The following is a 22,684-nucleotide window of genomic DNA, read 5'->3' as shown; positions in this document are numbered from 1 at the left end:
TGCTCATTGCTTCCATCATTTATCTAAAATAAAATCTTTGCTGCCATCATTGCATTATTTCGAGGGGACCCAGGGGCAAAAAAAAAAAAAATGCTATTTGATCGAGTGGCTTTTGTCTGTTTTTCCCGTAACCTACCAAATTAGTGAATATTATTATTATTATTATTATTTACCAAAAGAAGAGAAAACTAAAAAATAAAAGGGTGACACTCGATGAATAATATTGTACCGCATCCTTTGTCGTCCATGGAGATGCATCATCAATCATTCATGGGTGATTCATAGATTTTTATGTCCAGTTTGTTTTCAGGGTTAAAATCACAAAATTTTAACTTTAACTTTAACTCAACACACTACACAACATTTGTCCTTTTCCGCAATCAAAATCAAAATTATTTTAACTCTGAAACCAAACGCACCGTTAAAGTTTCTTTAACTTTATTTCTTTGGGTATCCTCCTACCCCTCATAATCGTACAAGATTGTATTGATTGCCTCATGAATTACAAAAACCGTCTGGATTTGGGTTTATCGATGATATACGGCAATGTCATGATCTTAGTTTTGATATTCCATTGCTCGCTGCAATACATACTAATGTACATGTAAGGTGAGATATCTGCGTATCATTGAAAACAAGTAAAATGCAATTTGCATTCCCATCTTCGAGTTTAGTGACAAAGTACTCCTAATCAAAATTTTGCAATATGGCACTCGACCTATTAAAAAAAAGTGAAGTGCGGCCCGAGATACTTTTCCAGTCAAAAATTAATTTATCATTAATTTCAAAAATTATAAAAGGTATCAAAGGTGGGATGAAAACTGCATTTTACTCAAAAGAAAGGATAAAAAAATAAAATCTATTGGATAATGGTCGATCTTTCTTCGGTACAAGCAATGAGTTCAACTATCTATTGAATACAGTGACCACTAAAATAGACAATGCAGTGGATATGGTGATAAGTTTAGCTAGCAGATGGCATGTGATGTATTAAATTGACTCCTTAATGAACTTAATTTCCCAGCTCGATGGAGTGAGCATAATCAATGGTTTTGTGGGGATTGTGACCATTGACTCTATTGTTCATTCTTTAATAAATTGGATCTTGCCCAAAATTGGTGGCCTTTGTGACAATTTGGTGCGGAGGCTGGGATAGGTGAATGATAGTCGTTCGTCTCTCATGGCAAAAGCCCCAAGCCTCCTGCCCTCCCGGACCAATGCTTATTAATATACGAGCCGTCTCCGTCTCGGTAATATCTGATCGAGATTCGTCAAATGAAAGAAGATATTGCATGACATGCGATGATCCATCGTGGATCGGTTCCTTTAAAGCTTAATAAAGACTTCGATTATCAAATGAGATAATTTTGACGTGAATCGCCTCTTTGGTTGCAAGAGGCGTAAAATTAACTTATCAGTGAAAATAGTAAGTGTTCTTTAAGGAAACCAATCACATTTGATGTAATGAATGGAATTTTAGTTGTAGATATTTCCTACGCATAGTTCAACATATCGAAATTAATGATTTCATTATGTTCTTCCTTGTGCGCACGGAATCCCTAATTAGATGATTAATTGATCTCGCCACACAAATGATCAAAATCTTTCTCAGATTTGGTGCAGATGAGGTTTATGATAATATGTAAAAGATGCTGCAGTGCTTTCCTGCATATAGGAGATTGAATTGCCTTCTTCATATCATGCCAAATAACAGATGAAGATGCAAGTGCGTTCCGAGGATTTCTTAAAAGTATACTTTTCTACAATCTCTTAATTGATAGACGAGAACGTGTACCACTCTCTTTCTCAATATTATCAATTTTAATTTTATCATGTAAAGAGTAAATGCCAAGGGTGTGACTGTTAAGATTGCAGTGTTTTCTCAATACGAAAACTATATGTATCTTTGTAATAAATAGATATTAATAATTAGTTTGATATAAGTTCAGCAATCAACCAATATATATTATGTACTAAATAATCCGCATATTGATCTCTACTTGACAATATGCATTGTATATTCGTTGCCTAATGATGAATTCAAATACTAAAAATTTCTTCCATTAACATAAACCCAACAAACTTAATTCCCTCGTCGTATTCTCTGCCAAAATTTTCAAGCACTATATATATTCTAAGCAAATGTGATTTCAATTATTAGTTGTAACCTAACGCCACTATATATATTATATAAATGTGTGCACTATGTGGTACAGTCCTTTTAGGGTTTTGCATAGGCTCTACCAAATCTTCAATTATATATTACCAACTTGGGTTGCTTCAAGCGGTTCGACGTTTGTTCCACTTAAATAAAGTCTTGTATTTGAATTTTGATAAATCAGAAAATTCACGCCGGGAGAGATTTATTCTAAGGGGTCGACGCGGCTCGACTGGATTAGTTTCAACTCAATTGGACTTTCCAAATACCAATGTTGGCACCAAAAAATGATCTTCAACTATATATTCATGGAAACAAGTTGATTACATAAAAATAAAGCCTTATATATGGAAATATCATCATTCAAAAATTGTTTCTAACTAAATTTGGTTGCATGATTATGTGGGTATTTCGCACGATTATGTGTGTATTTCCACCACATAGAGGCCCAATAAATCGAAAAATATAGTAGATTTACCATTTCGCCAAATAACAGGGGTCGTTCGCCATTTCTTTTAGATCGTATCAGTATTGCTCTTTATTAATTAAAAAAAATTAATCGTTAGTAAACGTTCTCTCTCTTTATGCATTATTTAGTTGGGCCTATTCCAACTTTGTCCTATCGGTCGATTGGACGGGTTCAGCTTTGTACGTTCAGTTTTGGTTGAATTTCAAGGCATTAAACAACAGCTGAGTTTCGGTTAAGGCTTGATTTGGAAGTAATGTTGCTGATGAAGAAATGCCGAAACAAAATTACAAAAAAATAAGTGATAATTTCAAAATAAGTTAAAGTATTTGAAAGAAACAACTTTCAAACCACCGAAAGTAAAAAAAATAAAAATTGAAACATAATAAACAGAAGCAGATTTCATAAGTACTTATTAACCTACTTGATAAAATCACGTTTACAATGACAATTTCGGCACAAACAATGGTTTCAAAAACTCTCACTAAGCACCAAATTTACTTAAAATTATAAGAAAAAGTGATTATGAAACCTCTTACTGTACTCCTAAACGAACTCTAAATACAAAAAGTATAGGGGAGCAATTTAGCAAAACATGATACTTTGGGGGGTCGTTTGTAATTCAGTTAGACGACCGGGCAGCTGGTGTATGGTATGCTATGTGCCCTTTGTCGCACGTGCCGAATCCGCCACACGTGCCAGGCAGCTTCCTTTCTCCTCGATTCAGAAATCTCTTTGGCGCCAAAGCAACAGTCGCCTCCCGCCATTCCCCCCCCCCCCCCCCCCCCCCCCCCCCCCCCCCCCCTCCAAAACCCTAAGCACAGACCCTCGACAGACACTGCACAGATCGATTCTCCCTCTCAACTTCTGTCTGATCGCTCACTCTCTCCCTCTCTGAATCCCTGATTCTCTATACGTTTTCTGTTTGTTCATTTCCTTGCGGGACGGGAAAGCTGCAGCTATGGAAGAGGACCAGCCGCGAGTCGCCAGCAGGCGGCGGAGCAGAGGGGCCGATGCCACAGCCCGTTCAGAGGCCCTGCAGCGCTTGAAGGCCCTCCGCACAGGTGGCCGCCGGTCGGAGTCCACTGGGTTCCAGCTCAAGATGGAGAACCCCATCTACGACACGGTTGAGGAGGAAGAGTACGACAAGCTCGTGGCCAAGCGCCGGGAGGAGTTCCGGAGCTTTATTGTGGACGACGACGGCGTCCTGGGCTATGCTGACGACGGAGAGGAAGAGGACTGGACGAAGGCCGGTCCGAATTTTTCTTCCGAGGAAGAGTCAGATGGTTAGTGCTCCGCAGACTCTTCGATCTCTAACGATTAGTCGCAAATAAACTTTGAAGTATGAAAATTGTCTTAATTCCCACATTTCATCAGATTTTTTGATAGGCTGCGTAAAATTTTTAGAATTTAAGCTTGTAAATGCATACATTTCATCAGATTTGATGATAAACTGTGAATCTTGTCCGCTATTATCTGAGAATTGAACTTCTGTTATATATAATGGGCTGTCAGGGGAGAGGCCCAAGAAGAAGAAAGCGGAAAAGAAGGATCCGGTAGTTAAGAAGCCAGCTGCTTCCTGTCTATCTGCTGCAGCAGCTTTAATGGGAAAGCAGAGGCTGTCGTCAATGTTCACGTCCTCAGTTTTCAAGAAGAATGGTGTTGATAAGGTCAAGGGGTTGTCTTGTGACAGCATCGTTGATGATGTAATTGCTGAGTTTGCGCCCGATGAAGCCGATAGAGAACGGCGGCGGAGAGTCCATGCGACTGGGAGGATTTATCCACCGAGTAGTAATGTTAAAATTGAGAAAGAAACTTTTGATTCTCCAAATGAGATTGGAAATGGTGATTCTTTGCTGGGGTCAACAGAATCGAGTGATGGAGGTGTCGTGGATAAACTGATTACAGAGGAGGCATCTGATGCAGGGAAAGAATCCCGGGATGAAGTGCCCCACGAACCAGTTACCACATTAGAAAAATGTGATATTGCGAAAGTAATTGAGGATAAGGAGTTGAATGTTGCTGAAGTGAAAGCAGAAGCGCAGGTTAAGGAGGAGGTTCGTAGTCTCAATGCAAAGATCACAGAAGAGAAGGATCCATCATTGAGTGCTACTGCTGGATGGAAGAAAGTAATTAGTGGGGAGAACGGCAACATCGCTGGTGCTGCTGATGAGACTAAATCCCCTGCAAGTGGAGAGGAGAAATCGGATTTTGAGCTGGACTCTGAAGGTTCTCTACCTTTTTATATCATGGATGCTCATGAGGAGATATACGGTGCAAATATGGGCAACCTTTATCTATTTGGGAAGGTAAATGGGGGCAGTTTCCATGTATGTTGCAAATATGCTGATTTTAAAATGGTGATTCTTAACTTTGCTGCAAGTGCAAACTGTTAACAACTAGTTATATAAAGAAGATGCGATGGCATAATAGCTTGACATTCAAGAGCTTGATCTCATACTTATATATTTAGATAGGGGGCCATCAAATGATTTGTGAACAATAAAAGTGTCTGAGAATTCGAATAAGTTGAATTTCACTTAAGAAGATATTTTTGTCTAACAGACCTGTAACAGGTAACAATTGACTATCTACCGCTCCTTGCTTTTTTAGGTTAAAGCTGGAAGCACATATCATAGCTGCTGTATCATTGTAAAGAAAATGCAGAGATGTGTTTATGCCATTCCCAGTGGCTTGCTTTTTGATTCTCATGAGATGATGAAGCTTGAAAATGACGTGGAAGCATCTCGGATTACTGCTGCAGATTTCCGAGCAAGACTCCAAGTGAGTTTTCATAATTATGTGTTTATCTCTCTCTCTCTCTCCATCTCTCCTTTCCTTTAAATAAAACTTTTCTCCATGATTCTGCTTCTTTGATTTCCTTTTCCCTTTACTGCTGATGCTCTTCCACCTCCAATTTTCAGAATATGGCATCGGGAATAAAGAGTGAAGTGGCAAAACATTTGGTGGATTTCAATGTCTCAACTTTTAGCATGGCGCCTGTGAAGGTTTGTAGATACAATCATTTCAAACTGTGGAAGATATTGTCCTCACTTTGAGCACTGACTTCTGTTTCTGCAATGCTTATAATTTGTATGCAAATTCTGCAGAGGAAATATGCATTTGAGCGATCGGACATACCTGTTGGTGATAATTATGTTCTCAAGATCAATTACCCTTTTAAGGTAATAGATAGATAGATAGACGAATATTTCGACTTCTCAGAGCTTGTGTAGCAGTTGACTGTTTTTGCTTATTATTTTTTGCAACCTGTTATGTATAGTTGAGTATTAGTAAGACCCTGCCAGTTATGAATTAACCTGTCTTTTCTGAGTGTAGGACCCTCCATTACCTGCAGATCTTAAGGGGGAAACTTTTTGTGCTTTACTTGGAACTCATTGCAGGTGTGTGCATTAGTTTTTTCCCTATGGTTTGGATTGCATATGTGCTTCACTGCTTCTTGTTAGTACATTATATTGTTTAGATATATACATGAGTTATTATTGTAATTGGCAGCGCCAATGTATCCGACCTAAAAAAATGTCTATATAGAATTTGATTTTTGTGTTTGTTGGTTTCAGAGCTAATGCTGGGTTAGCAGTAAATTTCTCTTGTAAATTTAATCTTTTATACTTAAGAAGCTTATAATTTTCTGAGAAGTTTAGCTGCTGTGGATCATTTATGTTGGAGATTTTCATGCACTAGGGCAGTTGCAAGTTAATATATATACTACTCAGAAAATAGACTTTATTCATTAACTCATGAAAGTGCAATCTGCAGTGCCTTGGAACTTTTTCTCATTAAAAGAAAGATTAAGGGACCTTCCTGGCTGTCAATTTCCAACTTTTCTACCTGTCCAGCTCCTCAAAGGGTGAGTAATCAGCCTAAAAATCCTGATTAAAAGAAGAGCTGCTAATTATTCAATGGAAGCTTTTTTTTTCAAATGCTTGTGTAATTATTCTTTTATGACAGGTGAGCTGGTGCAAGTTTGAGGTTACAATCGACTCTCCCAAAGACATAAAGATCGCGGTCTCATCGAAACATGCCATAGAAATCCCTCCTGTGGTTGTTACTGCAATAAACTTGAAAACTATCAGCAACGAGAAACATAATGTGAATGAAATTGTTTCCGCTTCTATCATCTGTTGTCAGAAGGCCAAGGTTTGCTCTGAACTATGTTTCTTGCCAATATTTATTTTGTTGTTTATGTAAATAAATCAGGTGCTACTCATGATGGCTGGATTTAATAAGCTATGCTAAGATGACGATAAAGTTAGCACCACAATGAAAGAAAGTTGAATTCTAAATGCTCGTGTTTGCTTCATATGAACATATTTGTTGTCTTTATATTATACATAGTAATATTAACTTCATCCATGCTTGGTCCTTCTGTCTGAATATTCAGATTGATACTCCCATGTTGGCATCAGAGTGGAAGAGACCTGGCACGCTCAGCCACTTCACTGTTGTTCGTAAGCTTGATGGAGGTATATTTCCAATGGGATTTACTAAGGAGGCTGATGATATAAACTCGAAGACAGGATCATATGTCATAGGATACGAAAGCAGGTGTTTTATGCCTTTCGTTTGTCCGACAACATAAGTTAGATGCTTGTTCTTGCAAGAACTTTTTCAAATTTTCCTTTTGCCGCTTCTCTAATTAAGTTATTGATATATTTTTTTTCCTTTGCAGTGAAAGGGCACTTCTAAACCGTCTAATGATTGAATTATACAAGCTGGACAGTGATGTTCTTGTTGGACATAACATATCTGGGTTTGACCTGGATGTCCTACTTCATAGAGCTCAGGTGAGAATTTCTCTTTGGTTTCTTTCGAAATTGCAATTTCATTGGCATGATTCACAATCAGAATCAAGAAGGAACAAGTTGAGATAATGGTTCTCTTGAATTGTTGAATGTTCCCGTTGATATTAATGGCCTCTGTTTTCAATAGATGTTCTCATTATATGCTCGTGCATGCCTAAATGGTCAGATAGGAAGGAGCTTCAAAGCTATTCCAGGCGGCCTATGTATAATAGTCTGTCCTGTCATTCATTAATTTCATCACTATCGTAATGGTGCTTTGTGGGATCATGTAGGCTTGCAAAGTTCCCAGCAGCATGTGGTCGAAGATAGGTCGCCTCAAGCGATTGGTGATGCCTAAGCTCACAAAAGGAAGCACAATCTTTGGGTCTGGGGCAAGCCCAGGAATAATGTCTTGCCTTGCTGGTCGGCTTCTATGTGATACGTACCTATGTTCTCGTGACCTATTGAAAGAGGTAGATTACACAACTGTAGGACAATTTTTTCCATTTAGAATCTGTTCTCTAACTTGTGTTCTGGTCCTCCCAGGTCAGTTACTCATTGACACAACTTGCAAAGACTCAACTAAACAAGGATCGGAAGGAGATCACTCCTCATGACATTCCCAGAATGTTTCAGACTTCAGGATCCCTCAAGGAACTCGTAAGTGCTGATGTTTGCTTCAATTATTCAATCTGACAGGACTGTTAGATGTTAAACTGGTACAGGTTACATAAGTTTTTAGCTTTTTGAGATGGGAAGTTGAATTTCAGGACTAAATACATACCGATAGATGCACACCCCATGTGACTGGATTATGATAGTCTTTGCTGGTGTAGGATTAACTGGAAAAATATAATATTAATGGTCATTAGCTTGGGTTGCTAGAACAATGATTCGAGCTTTTTGAATGGGATCAGTGGTTTGAAAACTCAATGCTCTGACATGAGAACTGCCTTAGGTGATCAGTTGCTTATTCACTTAATTCTTGCTCCAGATCGAATATGGTGAGACAGATGCATGGTTGTCAATGGAACTTATGTTCCATCTGAGCATTCTTCCCCTCACACGTCAGCTGACTAATATCAGCGGTAACCTTTGGGGAAAGACTCTGCAAGTGAGTTTGTCATTAACCTCTTAGTCTCTGGTGGCTGATTCAATGTGATGTCTTTTCAGTTTTCCTAATGCTGAGTTTTTTTATTTTACTAGGGTGCCAGGGCGCAGAGAGTGGAATATCTTCTGTTGAATGCATTCCATGCCAAGAAATATATCGTTCCTGACAAGTTTTCAACTCATTCAAAGGATAATAAATTGACGAAACGACGACTAAATAATGTTGTTGAAGAACAAAATGATGATGGATTAGATATTGATGAACCCCAAAATAATGAGCAGGGTAAGGGCAAAAAGGGTCCTGCATACTCGGGTGGATTGGTGCTGGAGCCGAAAAGAGGTCTATATGACAAGTATATATTGCTTCTGGACTTCAATAGTCTTTATCCATCCATCATTCAGGTTAATAATTTCATACTCCTCTCATTGCTGGAAAGCCCAAAAGTCTGCTGAATTCTATCTCTCTTACTCTTCCATTTAAATTCATTCATCAATTGATTTGCAGGAATATAATATCTGCTTCACAACAGTGAAGAGACCAACAGATGGATCAATTCCTCGCTTGCCGTCTAGTGAAACAACTGGGGTGTTACCCGAAGTAAATATCACTGACATTAATATTCTTCTCTCTCTCACTAATGACGTGCTCAGTAGGAAATTACAGCATGATATGAACATACAGTTTTCTGATTTTGTTAGTTTAAATATTATTAGTTCGTGTCTAGCCCTCTGGCCTCCCCTTTCACCAGAAAAATAAAATAAAATATTATCAGTGCAAGTACAAAGACTCACACCCATCGGTTCATGTTCAAAACATAATGTATCTAATTCCACGATTGCCTTTGACGATTTTAATTGGAAAAGCTAATCTCTAGATTTGCATTTCTTTAGTTGCTGAAAAATTTGGTCGAAAGGAGGAGAATGGTCAAGAAATGGATGAAATCTGCAACTGGTTTGAAGGTCCAACAACTTGACATTCAGCAGCAAGCGCTGAAGCTGACAGCAAATAGGTTTCTATTCCCTTACTTAAGTCAACTTTTAATAATTGTGAATTCTTTCAGAAATCTAACAGTACCTGTTGCTTCCTTGTAACTGGGCTGCCTAATGCAGCATGTATGGCTGCTTGGGGTTCTCTAATTCAAGATTTTATGCAAAGCCACTTGCTGAGCTTATAACATCACAGGTTAGGGAAGCTTTGTTGCATGTATTGGAAGAGCAAAGATGAATTCAGCAGAACTGCAGTAGTTGATATGAAACAATAATATGCACATGTGTGTTTTAAAGGAACTTCTGCTGTCTTGTCCAGGGAAGGGAAATACTGCAAAGTACTGTTGATCTTGTGCAGAGCAATCTGAACTTAGAGGTTATTTCTTGTCAAACATGCAGATTCTGAAATTAATCCGGTATACATGGTGATCGCTTTTGATGGTTTTGTATCTTGCAGGTAATCTATGGTGACACAGATTCCATTATGATTTATAGTGGACTAGATGACATTGCAAAAGCAAAAGGAATTGCTGGGAAAGTTATTCAAGAGGTTAGCTCCTATATGCTTATCTCTTTCTGCCAGCTTTGCAATTGTTCTAGCTTTTCTTTCAGTTTTTAATAGATTTTTCAAACGGGTAAATTTGCTTGCTATTTCAGGTTAACAAGAAGTATAGGTGTTTAGAAATTGACCTTGATGGCTTGTACAAGAGAATGCTGCTTCTTAAGAAAAAGAAATATGCAGCTGTCAAAGTGCAGTTCAAAGATGGAACACCATATGAGGTGATGAAAAATTTTTGGGTTTACATATTGTACTCCAAATCCTCAGGATGCTTAATTTTATTTTCTCTTGCAGGTCATTGAACGGAAGGGCCTTGATATGGTTCGACGTGACTGGAGTTTACTGTCAAAGGAATTGGGTGATTTCTGCCTGAGCCAGATCCTTTCAGGAGGGTATGCCGGTCATCATTAGTTTCATAATACCTTTTCTGGTCCAAAAAAGAAAAAGGAAAAAAAAACTAAAACTAAAATACAAAAGAAAGAAAATTTTTATTGATTTGCCCACATCTTATTTTTTCTTATATCTCTCATGCTGATACAGGTCATGTGAGGATGTCATTGAATCGATACATGATGCTCTTATCAAGGCAAGTCATTATTGCACCACCACTGGTTACTATTATTAAAATTTTCTTTCCCTTGGACATGAACAAAAATGAGATGACATTATGCTTCCTAGTACAGCTTCAATGGTCGTTTTTGCTTAATGATGGCAGTCATACTATTACAACACGAGGAAAGATGTTGAGGTCCTTACTTTTTAATTGATTTTCACGAAAGTCAAGAGGCTTGAATTTGTTGATTGCTTGAGTCAACATGGTTGCAAGCCAAAAAGACAGACTTAGCTAGTTTGAAAAAGTTCTGCACTGGTACATTATGTTCAGCTGATTGTCTTCCTCACATTGTAGTGATCAATCTTGAAAGGAAAATTGACTTGTATTGTGTCTATATAACAGGTGCAGGAGGAAATGAGAAATGGAGAGGTATCACTTGAGAAATATATCATCACGAAGACATTAACTAAACCACCCGAGGCATACCCCGATGCCAAAAATCAACCACATGTTCAAGTAAGCTCAGAAACAAATGCAGTTTCAATAGCCAATTGATTTATATGGTTTAAATATTAATCTGCTATATTTTTATTTGTTTGCATGGTCTGGCATTACTCAGGTAGCACAGAGACTGAAGCTAAGTGGGTATTCTACAGGTTGGTCAGTTGGTGATACTGTCCCTTATATTATTTGCCGTGAGCAGGTATGCCTTGAGTTGGCTCCTTGGCACCGAAGTAAGATTGACTAGAGTTTGAGCAGATCCCATTCATAGAATGCTTAGTCCAACTTCTTTTCTGACCAGGGTGCAGAACTTAATAGTTCATCTGGGATTGCTCAGCGTGCAAGGCATCCTGATGAACTGAAAAAGGATGAAGGGAGATGGTTGGTTGACATTGACTACTACTTGTCCCAACAGGTTTGTCTAGTCTCTTCCAAAGAGTTCAAATCTCATATATAACAATTAATGAACACATTTTGCCAAAAAAATTCCTGTTTTTGGTTTGCAGATACTTCCCGTTGTATCTCGCTTGTGTGCCTCAATTCAGGGTACGAGCCCGGAACGCATAGCTGATTGTCTGGGCCTCGACTCATCCAAGGTAAGACTGTCCCTACACGGTTGCTGTCTGTTTCCAGTTTCGTTTTTATTTTTATTTCTAACATAGAAAAACCTGCTTTCCAGTACCGAAGTAAATCAGGTGAATCTTCCGTCTATGATCAGTCCACCCCACCCTTGTTCGCTGGGGATGATGAAGAGAGGCAAGCTTCGTCACATTTTTTTGTTATTATTATTGCCCTGAAATGGATATTCACTCATTCTACAACAAGAGAATTTGCTGAAATAATTGATTATTGCAGGGATACCACTTTTTAGCTTGTTCAGATGATATCATGTGCATATTATCTGAGCTGTATATTTATTGCACAGAAGTCTTCCCTTACTGGATTAGATGATTTGATTGATACTTGAATGTTGAATGCCAATTGCAGGTTTCAAGATTGTAAGCCCTTGACCTTGTCATGCCCAAGCTGCTCCAGCACTTTCGATTGCCCTGCTATCTGCGGTTCCATTTGTAAATCCATCAGTGAGAAATCAAATGTAGCTGAAGGAGAGGAGCCTTCATATGGTATCTGGAGCAAATTGCATTGCCTTAAATGCCCATCAGAAGGTGATCTGGGTAGATTTACTCCTGGAATGATAGCTAACCAGGTATTGTAGTTCACTGTTTTATTTTTGCATATCTTTACCGGTGAAGTATATACAGTGACTAGTCACAGAATTGTCACCAACTTCATTGAAACCCATAATTGGCTTCACCTTTCTTCAAGAATGTTAAAAAATGCTCTACTTGTATCTGTCCGTCAGGAGAGAGGCATTTGGCGTAGACCATACATGTTTACCCAGGAGATTTCAAATTACCCGCAGATTGGCGCTGTACAATGCACTTTGCCATTATTCTTACTGGTTTCATATTGCTGGCTGAATAAAGTTGGAAGTCATATTTGGGTGGATCCGTGAACATGTTCTTTTTGGTTTTCCTGGCCAGTCACATGTTCATCAGTACACAGAATAGCTACTTACCTTTTCCACTGCAATAGATTTATATCTTGGGTTCTTCACTTTGTATTCGTGTTAGAGACAGAAATTTCACCTTAAAGAAGTCCAAAAATGTCCAAAACTCTAGGCACAGAGAAGCATGATTTTCTGAAACATTAGGTCATTAGTTTTGAAGAGGAGTCATTAACCTGTATATTTGTTGTGCATGTTTGTTAACCCATAGAAATCCCTTCCTTCCAATGCGACTCTGCGATCAATCGAAAATGATCCTCAAGAAATTTTTTTTTTGGCCAGGTCAAAAGACAAGTTGACGGATTCATTTCGACATACTACAAGGGCTTGTTGACGGTACTTGTACTCCTTTCTCATACTATGCATTGAGAAACTGGACTTGCCAGAAGTCTATGCATCCGCTTACATTCATAATAATTCAGGTGGACAATATGTATTACCATGATCTTATCGAGTTTTCTGTATGATTTCCAGTGTGACGACGAGACCTGCAAGCACACGACACGCAGTCTGAACTTGAGACTGATAGGAGATGCCGAGAGGGGAACTGTTTGCCCAGAATACCCTCGATGCAACGGTCGTCTTGTCAGAAAGGTATCTCTTTCTTTTTGACTAACCGTGAATTCTCCTGTCTTTGTTGTGCCATATTTCTGGTTATACTGAGCTCCTGATTTTCTTCACTTCCAGTACTCGGAAGCAGATCTCTATAGGCAGCTCACATACTTCTGCCATGTCTTGGACACTGTGCGCTGCATCGATAAGGTCCATCATCTTCTTCTTTTCCTTCAATTATCACCTTTCCAATGAGATTGTTATCTCTGAGTTACCCATCACAAAATCTTCTGTAACTTGGATGAACTTGCATTTGGCAGGTTGATAATACCATTAGACCTCAAGTCGAGAGAGAACTGGCTCGAGTTAGGCCCATGGTGGAAACGGCTGCATCTACAGTGCAGCGCATCCAAAACCGGTGTGCTTTCGGTTGGGTCCAAATGATGGAACTTATCATCATCTGAGAGTCCGTTCAGTGGTCCTAGCCGCTCAACTTATTTTAACATCTCTGATTATAAATTTGTAAATATATGGATTTTATAGTTGATGATCTCTTGTTCAAATGAAATGATATTCAACGAAGCCATAGTCCTTGCATAATGTAGTTTTCTACTGTGTCTGCCGTTTCATCAATGTAGATCTTTGTCTTGTTAGCTTGAAAGTGTGTCGCAACAAAATGAGAACGTTCTTGACGGGAATTTGATGATGATTCTCGCAAGTTTTCATGATTATCATGTGAATCTGGTAGTTCATATACTTGGCTGGGATCTGGAAGATGAATCAATCAATATATATATATATATATACGTATATATTAATAATAAAGTTGTGGGTTGAATTCTTACGCCATTATGGATTTAAAAATATAAAATGACGTTCTTTAGCATTGCTACATCATTATTTACATAAAGGAAACATATCCATATTGTTTTACTTATCAATTAATTATATGATCAAACATATAAATTACATACATATAGCAAATCTTACTTATCTCTTCATTATTTTATTTTACTTATTATTATTTTTTTTAGCATAGCAAATTTTGAATAATATTTTTTTCACTCAATCATCCATAACTGAAAATATATTCTCTATTTTCTCTTTTCGTTATTTTTCAATTTGCATGAGAATTTTACTTTTATTTATTTATTTATAAGTTATAGAGTATATTTTGAGGTACTATATTGAGAATGAGAGTACAAGATGGTTGGATATTGTACACATAAGAAGTAACGAAATCATCAATATGGTAACAAGATCACTATGTTTTTAGGATTCTTTATTACCTTTCAATTTTCTTGATAAGGTTCACAATATAGAACATAATTTATCATTTTTTCTTAATAGGTGATAATTTCATCTAATCTTTAGAGTTAAAGAAATTGTTTTATTTAAAAATCAATATCCTTTATTTTCTATACATTTGGAGAAATTTTTTACCCTTTTTATGTTAGTGTATTATATATATATATATATATATATATACACACTTCAACATTGTAATCCAAAAATTTTTTTTAAGACTTCCTCCTGAAAATTTTCTTATGATAACAAAGTAGGGCTATGTTTATAATTTAAATGCAGGTATATGCATGCATCCAATAAAATATGTCAACAAATGCAACTCATTTACCTCATATGATTTTATATTTTGTAATTTATATCTATACATATCACTATTTAAAATTTAATGATTTTTTCAGCAAAAATATTTTTTTCCAAATTTAATTATCTTAGATAACTATTCCTCTAATTACTTCGATTTCTTGAAACAATTATTATTTTTGGTTAACAAAACAGTTACTTTTAATTTTATTATCATGTTGTTATTGCAATATTGAATCGGAAACCGACAATTTCATTGATAAATTTTAGTTATGATAATTACCAAATAATTAAGTTTCCTCGGTTATGTCCTTAGATAATTCTCTTTTTCAATTATTTACTTTTCTAAAACAATTATTTAATATTATGCGTTTTTCTATATATTTGAAAACAATAAATTACTTTTTGGCTTAAAAATTATTTTTTCATTTGAAAGGGTATACTTCCAATTGTTTTACTTTTCTAAAATATTAATATTAAATTGCATGATTTTGATCAAAAATAAGAAAATCCTACTTAGATATCAAAAGCTCGATTTTTAATGAAAAGTTAGTGATCCTCCAATAAATTTTCAAGTAAATCTATGACTTTTTTTACATACGCAATATATTTAATTTAAATACTACTTTCTATCAAAAGAATTAATAATCATTCATACACAGCGCATGGATTCTTATTTAGTTTCAATTATGATTCCTATGACTAATGTTATCAGTTATCACAGAATGGTCAAGAGGAACCAAAATAAGGGGAAAAAAAAAAAACAGAGGCACGACAGAAATTTTATTGACCAAGGACAAGATTATAAGATTAGCTGTTCAAGAATCTAAATGTAGGATAGTATTACACCGGAACCGCAACATTACGTGCTTTACTGAGTGCCGACCCTTCTAATACAACCAGAAGCAGCTCCTCCAACTTGATGAAACAAATTCTGCAAATTCTTCTCTCTTTTGCTGGGTGCTCCAGACTTCCACCGAGAATGTATGTCGTTATAGTACACCTTCACTGCAACTCCCCTACAGGTGCCTCGTTGAGCCACAGGAAATGAATAAAGTCGTACAGGTTGGCGCTCACACTCACCTGCTCAGCAAGGGATTCGTTATCGTATAAAAACTTGGTATTCGACCGAGAGAGATGTGAGGAAAAGATTAGAAGGGAAGAAAAGACAATATGAGTTCCGAACCTTGTAAGGTGTCGGATTGAGCTTCCTCATGTGGTCAGGGCGCATTTGCTCGAGCTGCTTGATACAGCGGTTTCTGATGTCTTTAAGGGAAGGTAACTCCTCTCTTTTTTCACCTACATCAAAAACCAAAAGACAACCAAACCTTAGTCCACAACCATGAGAAAACTCGAATTTTAATAATACAAAGATAAACATAACCGAAGGTTCCATTTGTCTGCAGTAAGAAGCTAACATGCCCCTTTTTTCATGCAACGGTAACAGATGAAGACATCCACAAGAATTCGTTAAAATAGGTTAATAACAAAAAGCAGAAAACTAATAGGGCAAAGATCCCACCTGAGTTCCCAGGCCAATAACACTTGAGCAGCTCTTCAACTTGCTGGGGCACGACATATGCTCTCTTTGATTCATTGAAAGGGTGACGACAGAGAATTCGCTCGCCCAACTGTAAAATTCAGATCCACAGATCAAAGCGACTTTATCAGCTACATAAGTCAGGGAAGCTTCAGAACATAATATAAATCAAGACTGACTGAGAACCATCATATACCTTTGGAGGTGGTTCATTTTCCCCCGTCATTATGTCCACAAGAGGATAACCCTCTTTCCCGTACAATCTGTAACTTCGCTTTTTACAAGGAATAGATACCTGCAAGGTTGGGGGGAAAAAACAAGATTAAAAAAAAATTATTCGTCAAGGGAACTGATAAAACAAATTCGACATATATGGAATTACTAAATCTCCTCAAGTCTCAATAAAAACCTTTGAAACATCTTCTGAAAGTTTGATGCGAGGCTGGTTATTTATCTCAACAAGCTTGAAGACAACACCCAAGGCGGCTTGAGCATAACAAGTAACCAGATATGTCCCGATTCCAAATGCATTAACCTCATGCCCCTAAGTGGAAAGCAAACACGATAAGACAATGGAGGCATAGCAATGATATCTGCTTGTTCGAAACATTAAAAGTTAGGCTAGCTACCTGCTTGTTCAAAGCATCTAAAGTTTCCTCATTGAGATCGTTACTAGCAGTAATAGTCATCTTCCCAAAGCCAGCCACTCCAAATTCCTTCTCGATGTTGCAGAAGAATTTCCGGGCCTCACAGGACAGATATGCTAGATCACCAGAGTCCAGTCTGATGCCTGATGCTTTATATCTATGAAGAAAAAATTATCTAAGTTGAGCCTCTGATGTCAAAGGTAATTCTAGAAAGAATTACAATTCATCACATTGCTAAGATGATGATACGAATGAAACAGTGAATACAGCAGCCGAAGAATTAAACTAGAATCTGAAAAAGATCTCCTTTTATCCACCTCATTGATCTAGATTTCACCTAGGCTGAAAAAGAGGAGCAATGTCCACTGGGCAAGGACATCATGGGATTAGATATAGATTCACATACAGTTTCTAGCTGTTTTGTAATTTGCAAGCAATAAGGAAATGGAAACAGATATACAAAGACAGAGAGAAATTATTTTAAGTAGTAAAATGCCTAGAATCTGCATACCCTAATTCATTGAGAGCCAAAGCAACAGCACAAAAGTTGGGAATCCCACTTCTTATAACCTGAAGATACAATGACCAAATTATCCCAAATAAATGATCATCTTAAATGCAAGTACGAGAAACACTAACAGAGCAATTATTTATGAGTACATTGAGTAGCCATTTATTTGCAGAGTAAAAAACGGTTCAGTTTGTTTAAAATGCAAAGCAACAGAATCAAACTCCAACATTACTGGTTGTCTTGAGGAACAAAACAACTTGAGAAAGTATTAAAGAAAAAGGGCAACCAAAGTAGCGGTCAACTAACATTTGATGAATTACCATAATTGATGAAAACATAAGTAGGCAAAGGGGATTCGTCAAACTTACATCATATGTGTCCACAAGTGCTAGAAAATTATTAGGGAATGCCAAGGCGTAAGATGTGAAAGCTGCCAGCTCACTTTGATTTGTCTCACCAAAAGTGCCATTTAACAACTTTGACCACTGTAAAGCACAAATAACTTATAAATAAAAAGAATATGAAATACAGAAGATGGGGCAACTGAAAGGACTATAATTTCATGAGCAACCACAGTAAATATAAGCAAATGGAAATACAGATGAGGGAATTTTTCGCACGACCAAAACTGGCCTTGAGTTGCTAGAACATTTCTAGGAAGACACCAACCCTCAACTCTCGTTAATGTCATCATGTAGTTCAAAAAGGGTGACCATAAATTAAGCCAATTATATACCTGAATTTTATTCAACCATGACTGGACAAGACCAACAAAATCCTCACATGTAGTTGAACCATCTGCACTGCGCAATAATTTATCCAAAATTTCATCGGGACTCTGCAATTCATCGAAGAAATTAGGCATTATAGTTTAAGCTGGGTATCCTGAAAAGCTCTATTTTAAAACATACAGAAAGGAAAAAATCACCAACCTTTCTTGGAGAAGCATTTAATAAAAACAATAGATTTGGAGAAGAAAAAAACTAGATGAAAAGGAATAAGATAATTATTATCTTCAGTTTGCCTAAACAAAGAAAGATAGCGAGATTATCAATTAAACATGAACCGCTTGCGAAACCACCTACCGTAAAAGAACTGACAAAGGCATGTGAATGTGTTCCGCGAAGTGGTATCCCAAATAACTTTCCAGCAGCAACATTACTGTAAATAAACATGACTTTTTTTCATCAGTGTCTACAGACAATAACATGCACCAAAACAGCAGCCAGATAATGAACTTATACATCTCTACTTCAGTAATGAACTTATACATCTATACCTCAGTACAAATTCATAAGAAAATCCTTGCATCTAACAGTAGTAACATATCTTAAATTTTATCACGGGGTTTGACAAAGAAGAGAACCCCACATTCAGGATGAGGTTTGCCTCCTGCTGGATATTAAAAAGCATTCTGGAGATAAAATATAAAACTATTGCAAAAAAAAAAATCACATTCTAAATTGTGGTGATCAAAATTTTTGGCTTGATTTACCTGGTTGCATCAAATCCACCCATGTAGCAATATTTGGATGCTCCTATGCCACCATCAGGTCCCTACATGAAAAATCATTTTATCATTCTGATAAATATGCACAACCAAAGGGAAAATAAATTATAGAGGAAAGCACCAACAACCTGTGCACGACGAAGCCCAAACTCTAGTAGAAGTTTAGATTTGCCAGCAACAAACCGATGCCTTGCAGCATTTGTAGTTACTAAAGATGCATAATTTACAAGATTGACAAATGGAGTTTCAAGCAATTGCACCACCTATAAGAGCAAAATGTAAGCATAAACTCAAAAGAGGCACAACCATAAATCCTTAAGACTTCAGTCTAGAGCTGAAGTATAAAGACAGACAAAAATGGAAACTCAAATCCTCCATACAGTGCTTTAAGATACACTCACAGCTACTGGTCCTTCAACTCTCAGCAGAGGAACCTTTGGAAAAACTACAGATCCTTCTGAAATAGCATATAGTTCAACATCAGAACAGTCTATTCCTCTAAGGTATTCGAAGAAGCCATCCTGTAATTATCACGAGGGAAAAAAAAATTAGTGAACCATTCAAGCTTAGCATTGGATTGTGGTTAAATTTTGTGGCACCATAAAAAAAAATCCAACAAAATAAACCGGAAAATTGTCCAAACTCTGCTAGGCCAGTCAAATATATATGCTTCCTTTGTGTATGCAATAAAACAAATATGCTATGAGATAAATGATTATAAAGAAGGAGCAAAAATGATCTCATTTCATATTCAACTTGCCCTAAAGGCATCATATTACATGCAAAATTCCTTTTCCTGCGATCCACATTTTAGTAGCTATAAGAGAACATGAATCAGTCAATAAGCAAGACCAATTTATGCATATATTGCCTTAGGCCGATGAATATTTGGTAGACTGATAAGGAAATTGAGGACAGTACAATAAGTATAGCCCATTGGCCTTCTGAAAACAGCCCAATTAAACCCCAAAGTGCCAAAATTTGTTGGCATACTAGAAAGTGCAAGTTTCCTCTTGTAAAGTAGTCACACAAACAAAGCTAAAATTCCTTTTGCTATGTTCTTAATTACGGTCAATTGACCATTGCCTTTGAGCTCTAAGGCCCCTTAGAGAACTCCCCCACCCAGTTGCTTTAAACTATCAAATGATGTGTCAGAGAAAAACCATGAACCAAAGGCAGGAGAAGGATTTACCTCACATGAGGGAGGCAAAGTGTCCCTAATGAAAGAGATCTCATCCTCTGTAAATTTGAAGTTGGCAATGAATCTAATACATTCTTCTAAACCGGCGAAAACTGTATATTCACCACCAAAGGGGTTCTTCCGGAAGTAGAGGTCAAACCTGAGGCAAATAACTTAGAATGAAAAGAAACTTCTTATCCAATTAATCGGCTTGTCTGTCCTCTGAATATGGCTTGCAGTGACATTTCACCAAAAGAAAAGGCCTCTTTTTTTTTTTAATATAAGAAATCTTAATTTGACAGAGGCAAGAAAACGATTATGCACATAGAATGTACAATTCCAAGGCGCCAACGAAGACAGCACAAAAATATGAAGTCACCAAACAAAGTTTGTCAATAAAAATGGTTACTTTAAACTTAGGAGACATCGGAAACATTCATGTGCATGGAAACAATACGAACATTGTTTTAAATCCTTTGTCTCGAAACATTGTCCGATGGCTGCATGGGAACAAAACAATTCCCTCTGCTTGCAGCTGAAATTGTTGATGTGACGAAACAAAAGCAATGAAGAATGCAACAACCTTCCGCCTAACGAACGTTCAAAGATTAAAAAGACGCCAAATTTCCACCAATAAGCCATTTCCTTAATCGACACAAACAACCAGAAATTCATTCATCGATTCACCCATGACAAAGAATAGAACCGAAGTGAAACCAAGCAAAGCAATTCATCAACACGGAGGCGCGACGACACAGCTCGTGAAACGAGCTGAAGAGGAGGAAGGGAGGACTCACACGGCTCGCTCCTGGTGCTTGCCGGCCTTCCAGTAGGCGTAGGACATGGTGAACTGGTAGTGATCCGTGAGGAGAGGCGTCACCATCGGGTTAGTCGGGCCGGGGACGGCCCCCGGCGGCCGAGCCATGTCGGGGCCGTTGGAGTGCGAATTGGGCTTGGACTTGTCCTCCATGTTTCCCGAATCAAATTCGTTCCTAGGGGATTAATGGTTGTTTGGCTATTCGATGTTCACGGAGCCTTCTTCCGATGGGGGGAGAGAGAGAGAGAGAGAGAGAGAGCTTTATAAGTGCATGGGATGGGAGGCTCCCCCGCTCACTGAGTCGTTCGTGACTCGGAAGGCCGGCGTGAGCGTAACGACAGAGCGAGGGAAGAGAAGGCCGGAAGAAAGTTGCAGAGAAACGACAGGGAAGAGTCGAAGAGAAAGGGAAGAAAGGAGAAGGAAATCTCTTCTTCTTCTTTTTTTCTTTTTTTTTTTTACTTAAAAAAGAAAAAAAAGTCGCTTAATTATTTCTTCTTTTGTTTATTTATATTTAAAATATATATAATTTATAACAAAAGCGAATTTTATTTTTTGGGGCCAGAATAAAGCATGAACTTTTTGGGGGCCAAAATTATATATATAGCATGAACTTTATTTTTTGGGGCCAAAATAAAACATAATTTATTCTTGTTAAAAAATAAAATTCGTGTTAAAATTAAAAAATGAATACAAAGTCCATATTTTTTTGGATTAATCCTTAATTTTTCTTGGTAATTGAAATTATTGCAATAAAGATGAATCCTCCAAACATGGAAATACAGGGACACATACAGAAAAGATGGAATGGACTAATAAGAGTAAGTCCTATCACAAAAAGGACTGAAATAATTATAGACAAAGGAAAAAAGATGCAATTGAAAAGGCATCCAAAAAGAGAGGACCAACAGTACAATTGTTGACAAATTAGATCCATAGCTTCTGCCGAACAAAAGGTTTGTTTTTTGAAATTTTTTTAACTCAACTCAACTCTACTTATCTTTAATTCAACGTTACAATTATTACTTTTTTATTTTTAAAATTTTTTTAATCATTCAATTTAATTTTTAATATTAAATTCTCTCAACTATTAATTACTTTTTCATAATTCAACAACACAATCATTACTTTCTTTCAATTATTTATTATTTTTTCGCACTTTTTTCTCATAATTCAACAATACAATCATTACAAACTAATTAAAATTAAAACTCAACTCAACTCAACTCTAAATCCAAACGCACTCTAAATTGATGGCGCGCTCGAAGCCACAAAGATGCATGTCTTTGAAAAATTGGTAATGCCGACGAACAATCTAACTTTACTTTGGGATCTCCTCATTTGACGATCTCAAACCATATATGCGGAGATATGATGCGAAATCTTAATGAAGAAAATTTTAAATATATTTCAACTCAAGAATGAACGACCATTCAATTAGAGTGATGAGTTATATTTCTAAGTTTTCCAGAAAAAATAAAATAAAATATGAGAGTTCTTTATGACAAAGGGAAAAGGAGAATTTTTTTAAACATCAACTTTTACTGTTTTATTATTTTGATCCTAAAACTTTTTTTTTGGGGGCAGTGCCTCCCAACAGACTAAAACGGGTCGCC

At 37.0% G+C, this 22,684-nt stretch overlaps 2 protein-coding genes across 2 annotated transcripts; one reads left to right on the top strand and one right to left on the bottom strand.

Annotated features, from left to right (window-relative positions):
* The first annotated feature begins 3,434 nt into the window (after positions 1 to 3,434).
* On the top strand, positions 3,435 to 14,005 carry LOC116201645 (DNA polymerase alpha catalytic subunit). The gene is made up of 32 exons (XM_031532936.1): positions 3,435 to 3,910; positions 4,140 to 4,933; positions 5,238 to 5,408; positions 5,549 to 5,632; positions 5,735 to 5,809; positions 5,964 to 6,028; positions 6,405 to 6,495; positions 6,597 to 6,785; positions 7,030 to 7,193; positions 7,318 to 7,432; positions 7,723 to 7,902; positions 7,976 to 8,089; positions 8,424 to 8,543; positions 8,636 to 8,941; positions 9,045 to 9,137; positions 9,431 to 9,549; positions 9,650 to 9,722; positions 9,846 to 9,902; positions 9,984 to 10,076; positions 10,184 to 10,306; positions 10,380 to 10,477; positions 10,626 to 10,671; positions 11,041 to 11,154; positions 11,258 to 11,341; positions 11,441 to 11,554; positions 11,646 to 11,735; positions 11,819 to 11,895; positions 12,127 to 12,346; positions 12,989 to 13,042; positions 13,181 to 13,300; positions 13,394 to 13,468; positions 13,579 to 14,005. The coding sequence occupies exons 1-32, from the start codon at positions 3,586 to 3,588 to the stop codon at positions 13,720 to 13,722; spliced, it is 4,587 nt and encodes a 1,528-aa protein (XP_031388796.1). The 5' UTR covers positions 3,435 to 3,585; the 3' UTR covers positions 13,723 to 14,005.
* Positions 14,006 to 15,523: 1,518 nt separating this feature from the next.
* LOC116200838 (nicotinate phosphoribosyltransferase 2-like) lies at positions 15,524 to 21,476 on the bottom strand. Its single transcript, XM_031531767.1, has 15 exons — positions 21,052 to 21,476; positions 20,267 to 20,414; positions 19,476 to 19,595; positions 19,203 to 19,337; positions 19,060 to 19,121; positions 18,650 to 18,725; positions 18,301 to 18,402; positions 17,933 to 18,049; positions 17,565 to 17,623; positions 17,036 to 17,210; positions 16,816 to 16,950; positions 16,603 to 16,701; positions 16,389 to 16,497; positions 16,053 to 16,165; positions 15,524 to 15,949 (listed from the first exon to the last, which is right to left on the bottom strand). Exons 1-15 carry the CDS (start codon positions 21,222 to 21,224, stop codon positions 15,872 to 15,874), a joined length of 1,701 nt encoding a protein of 566 aa, XP_031387627.1. The 5' UTR covers positions 21,225 to 21,476; the 3' UTR covers positions 15,524 to 15,871.
* Positions 21,477 to 22,684: the final 1,208 nt, after the last annotated feature.

The sequence above is a fragment of the Punica granatum genome, chromosome 3, assembly GCF_007655135.1.
Source record: "Punica granatum isolate Tunisia-2019 chromosome 3, ASM765513v2, whole genome shotgun sequence".
Lineage (NCBI taxonomy): Eukaryota > Viridiplantae > Streptophyta > Magnoliopsida > Myrtales > Lythraceae > Punica > Punica granatum.
The sequence above is the reverse complement of the archived record's forward strand: the minus strand, read 5'-3'. Positions and strand labels throughout refer to the sequence as shown.

Bases quoted from the DNA above. Each gene is read 5' to 3' on its own strand.
- LOC116201645 (XM_031532936.1), top strand. From the start codon at position 3,586: ATGGAAGAGGACCAGCCGCGAGTCGCCAGCAGGCGGCGGAGCAGAGGG. The intron at 10,077-10,183 runs GTTAGCTCCTAT...TTGCTATTTCAG, and splicing joins CTGGGAAAGTTATTCAAGAG to GTTAACAAGAAGTATAGGTG. The intron at 11,155-11,257 runs GTAAGCTCAGAA...GGCATTACTCAG, and splicing joins AAAATCAACCACATGTTCAA to GTAGCACAGAGACTGAAGCT.
- LOC116200838 (XM_031531767.1), bottom strand. From the start codon at position 21,224: ATGGAGGACAAGTCCAAGCCCAATTCGCACTCCAACGGCCCCGACATG. The intron at 19,338-19,475 runs GTGAGTGTATCT...TTGCTCTTATAG, and splicing joins GAGTTGAAGGACCAGTAGCT to GTGGTGCAATTGCTTGAAAC. The intron at 16,951-17,035 runs GTAGCTAGCCTA...CTTTCCACTTAG, and splicing joins TAGATGCTTTGAACAAGCAG to GGGCATGAGGTTAATGCATT.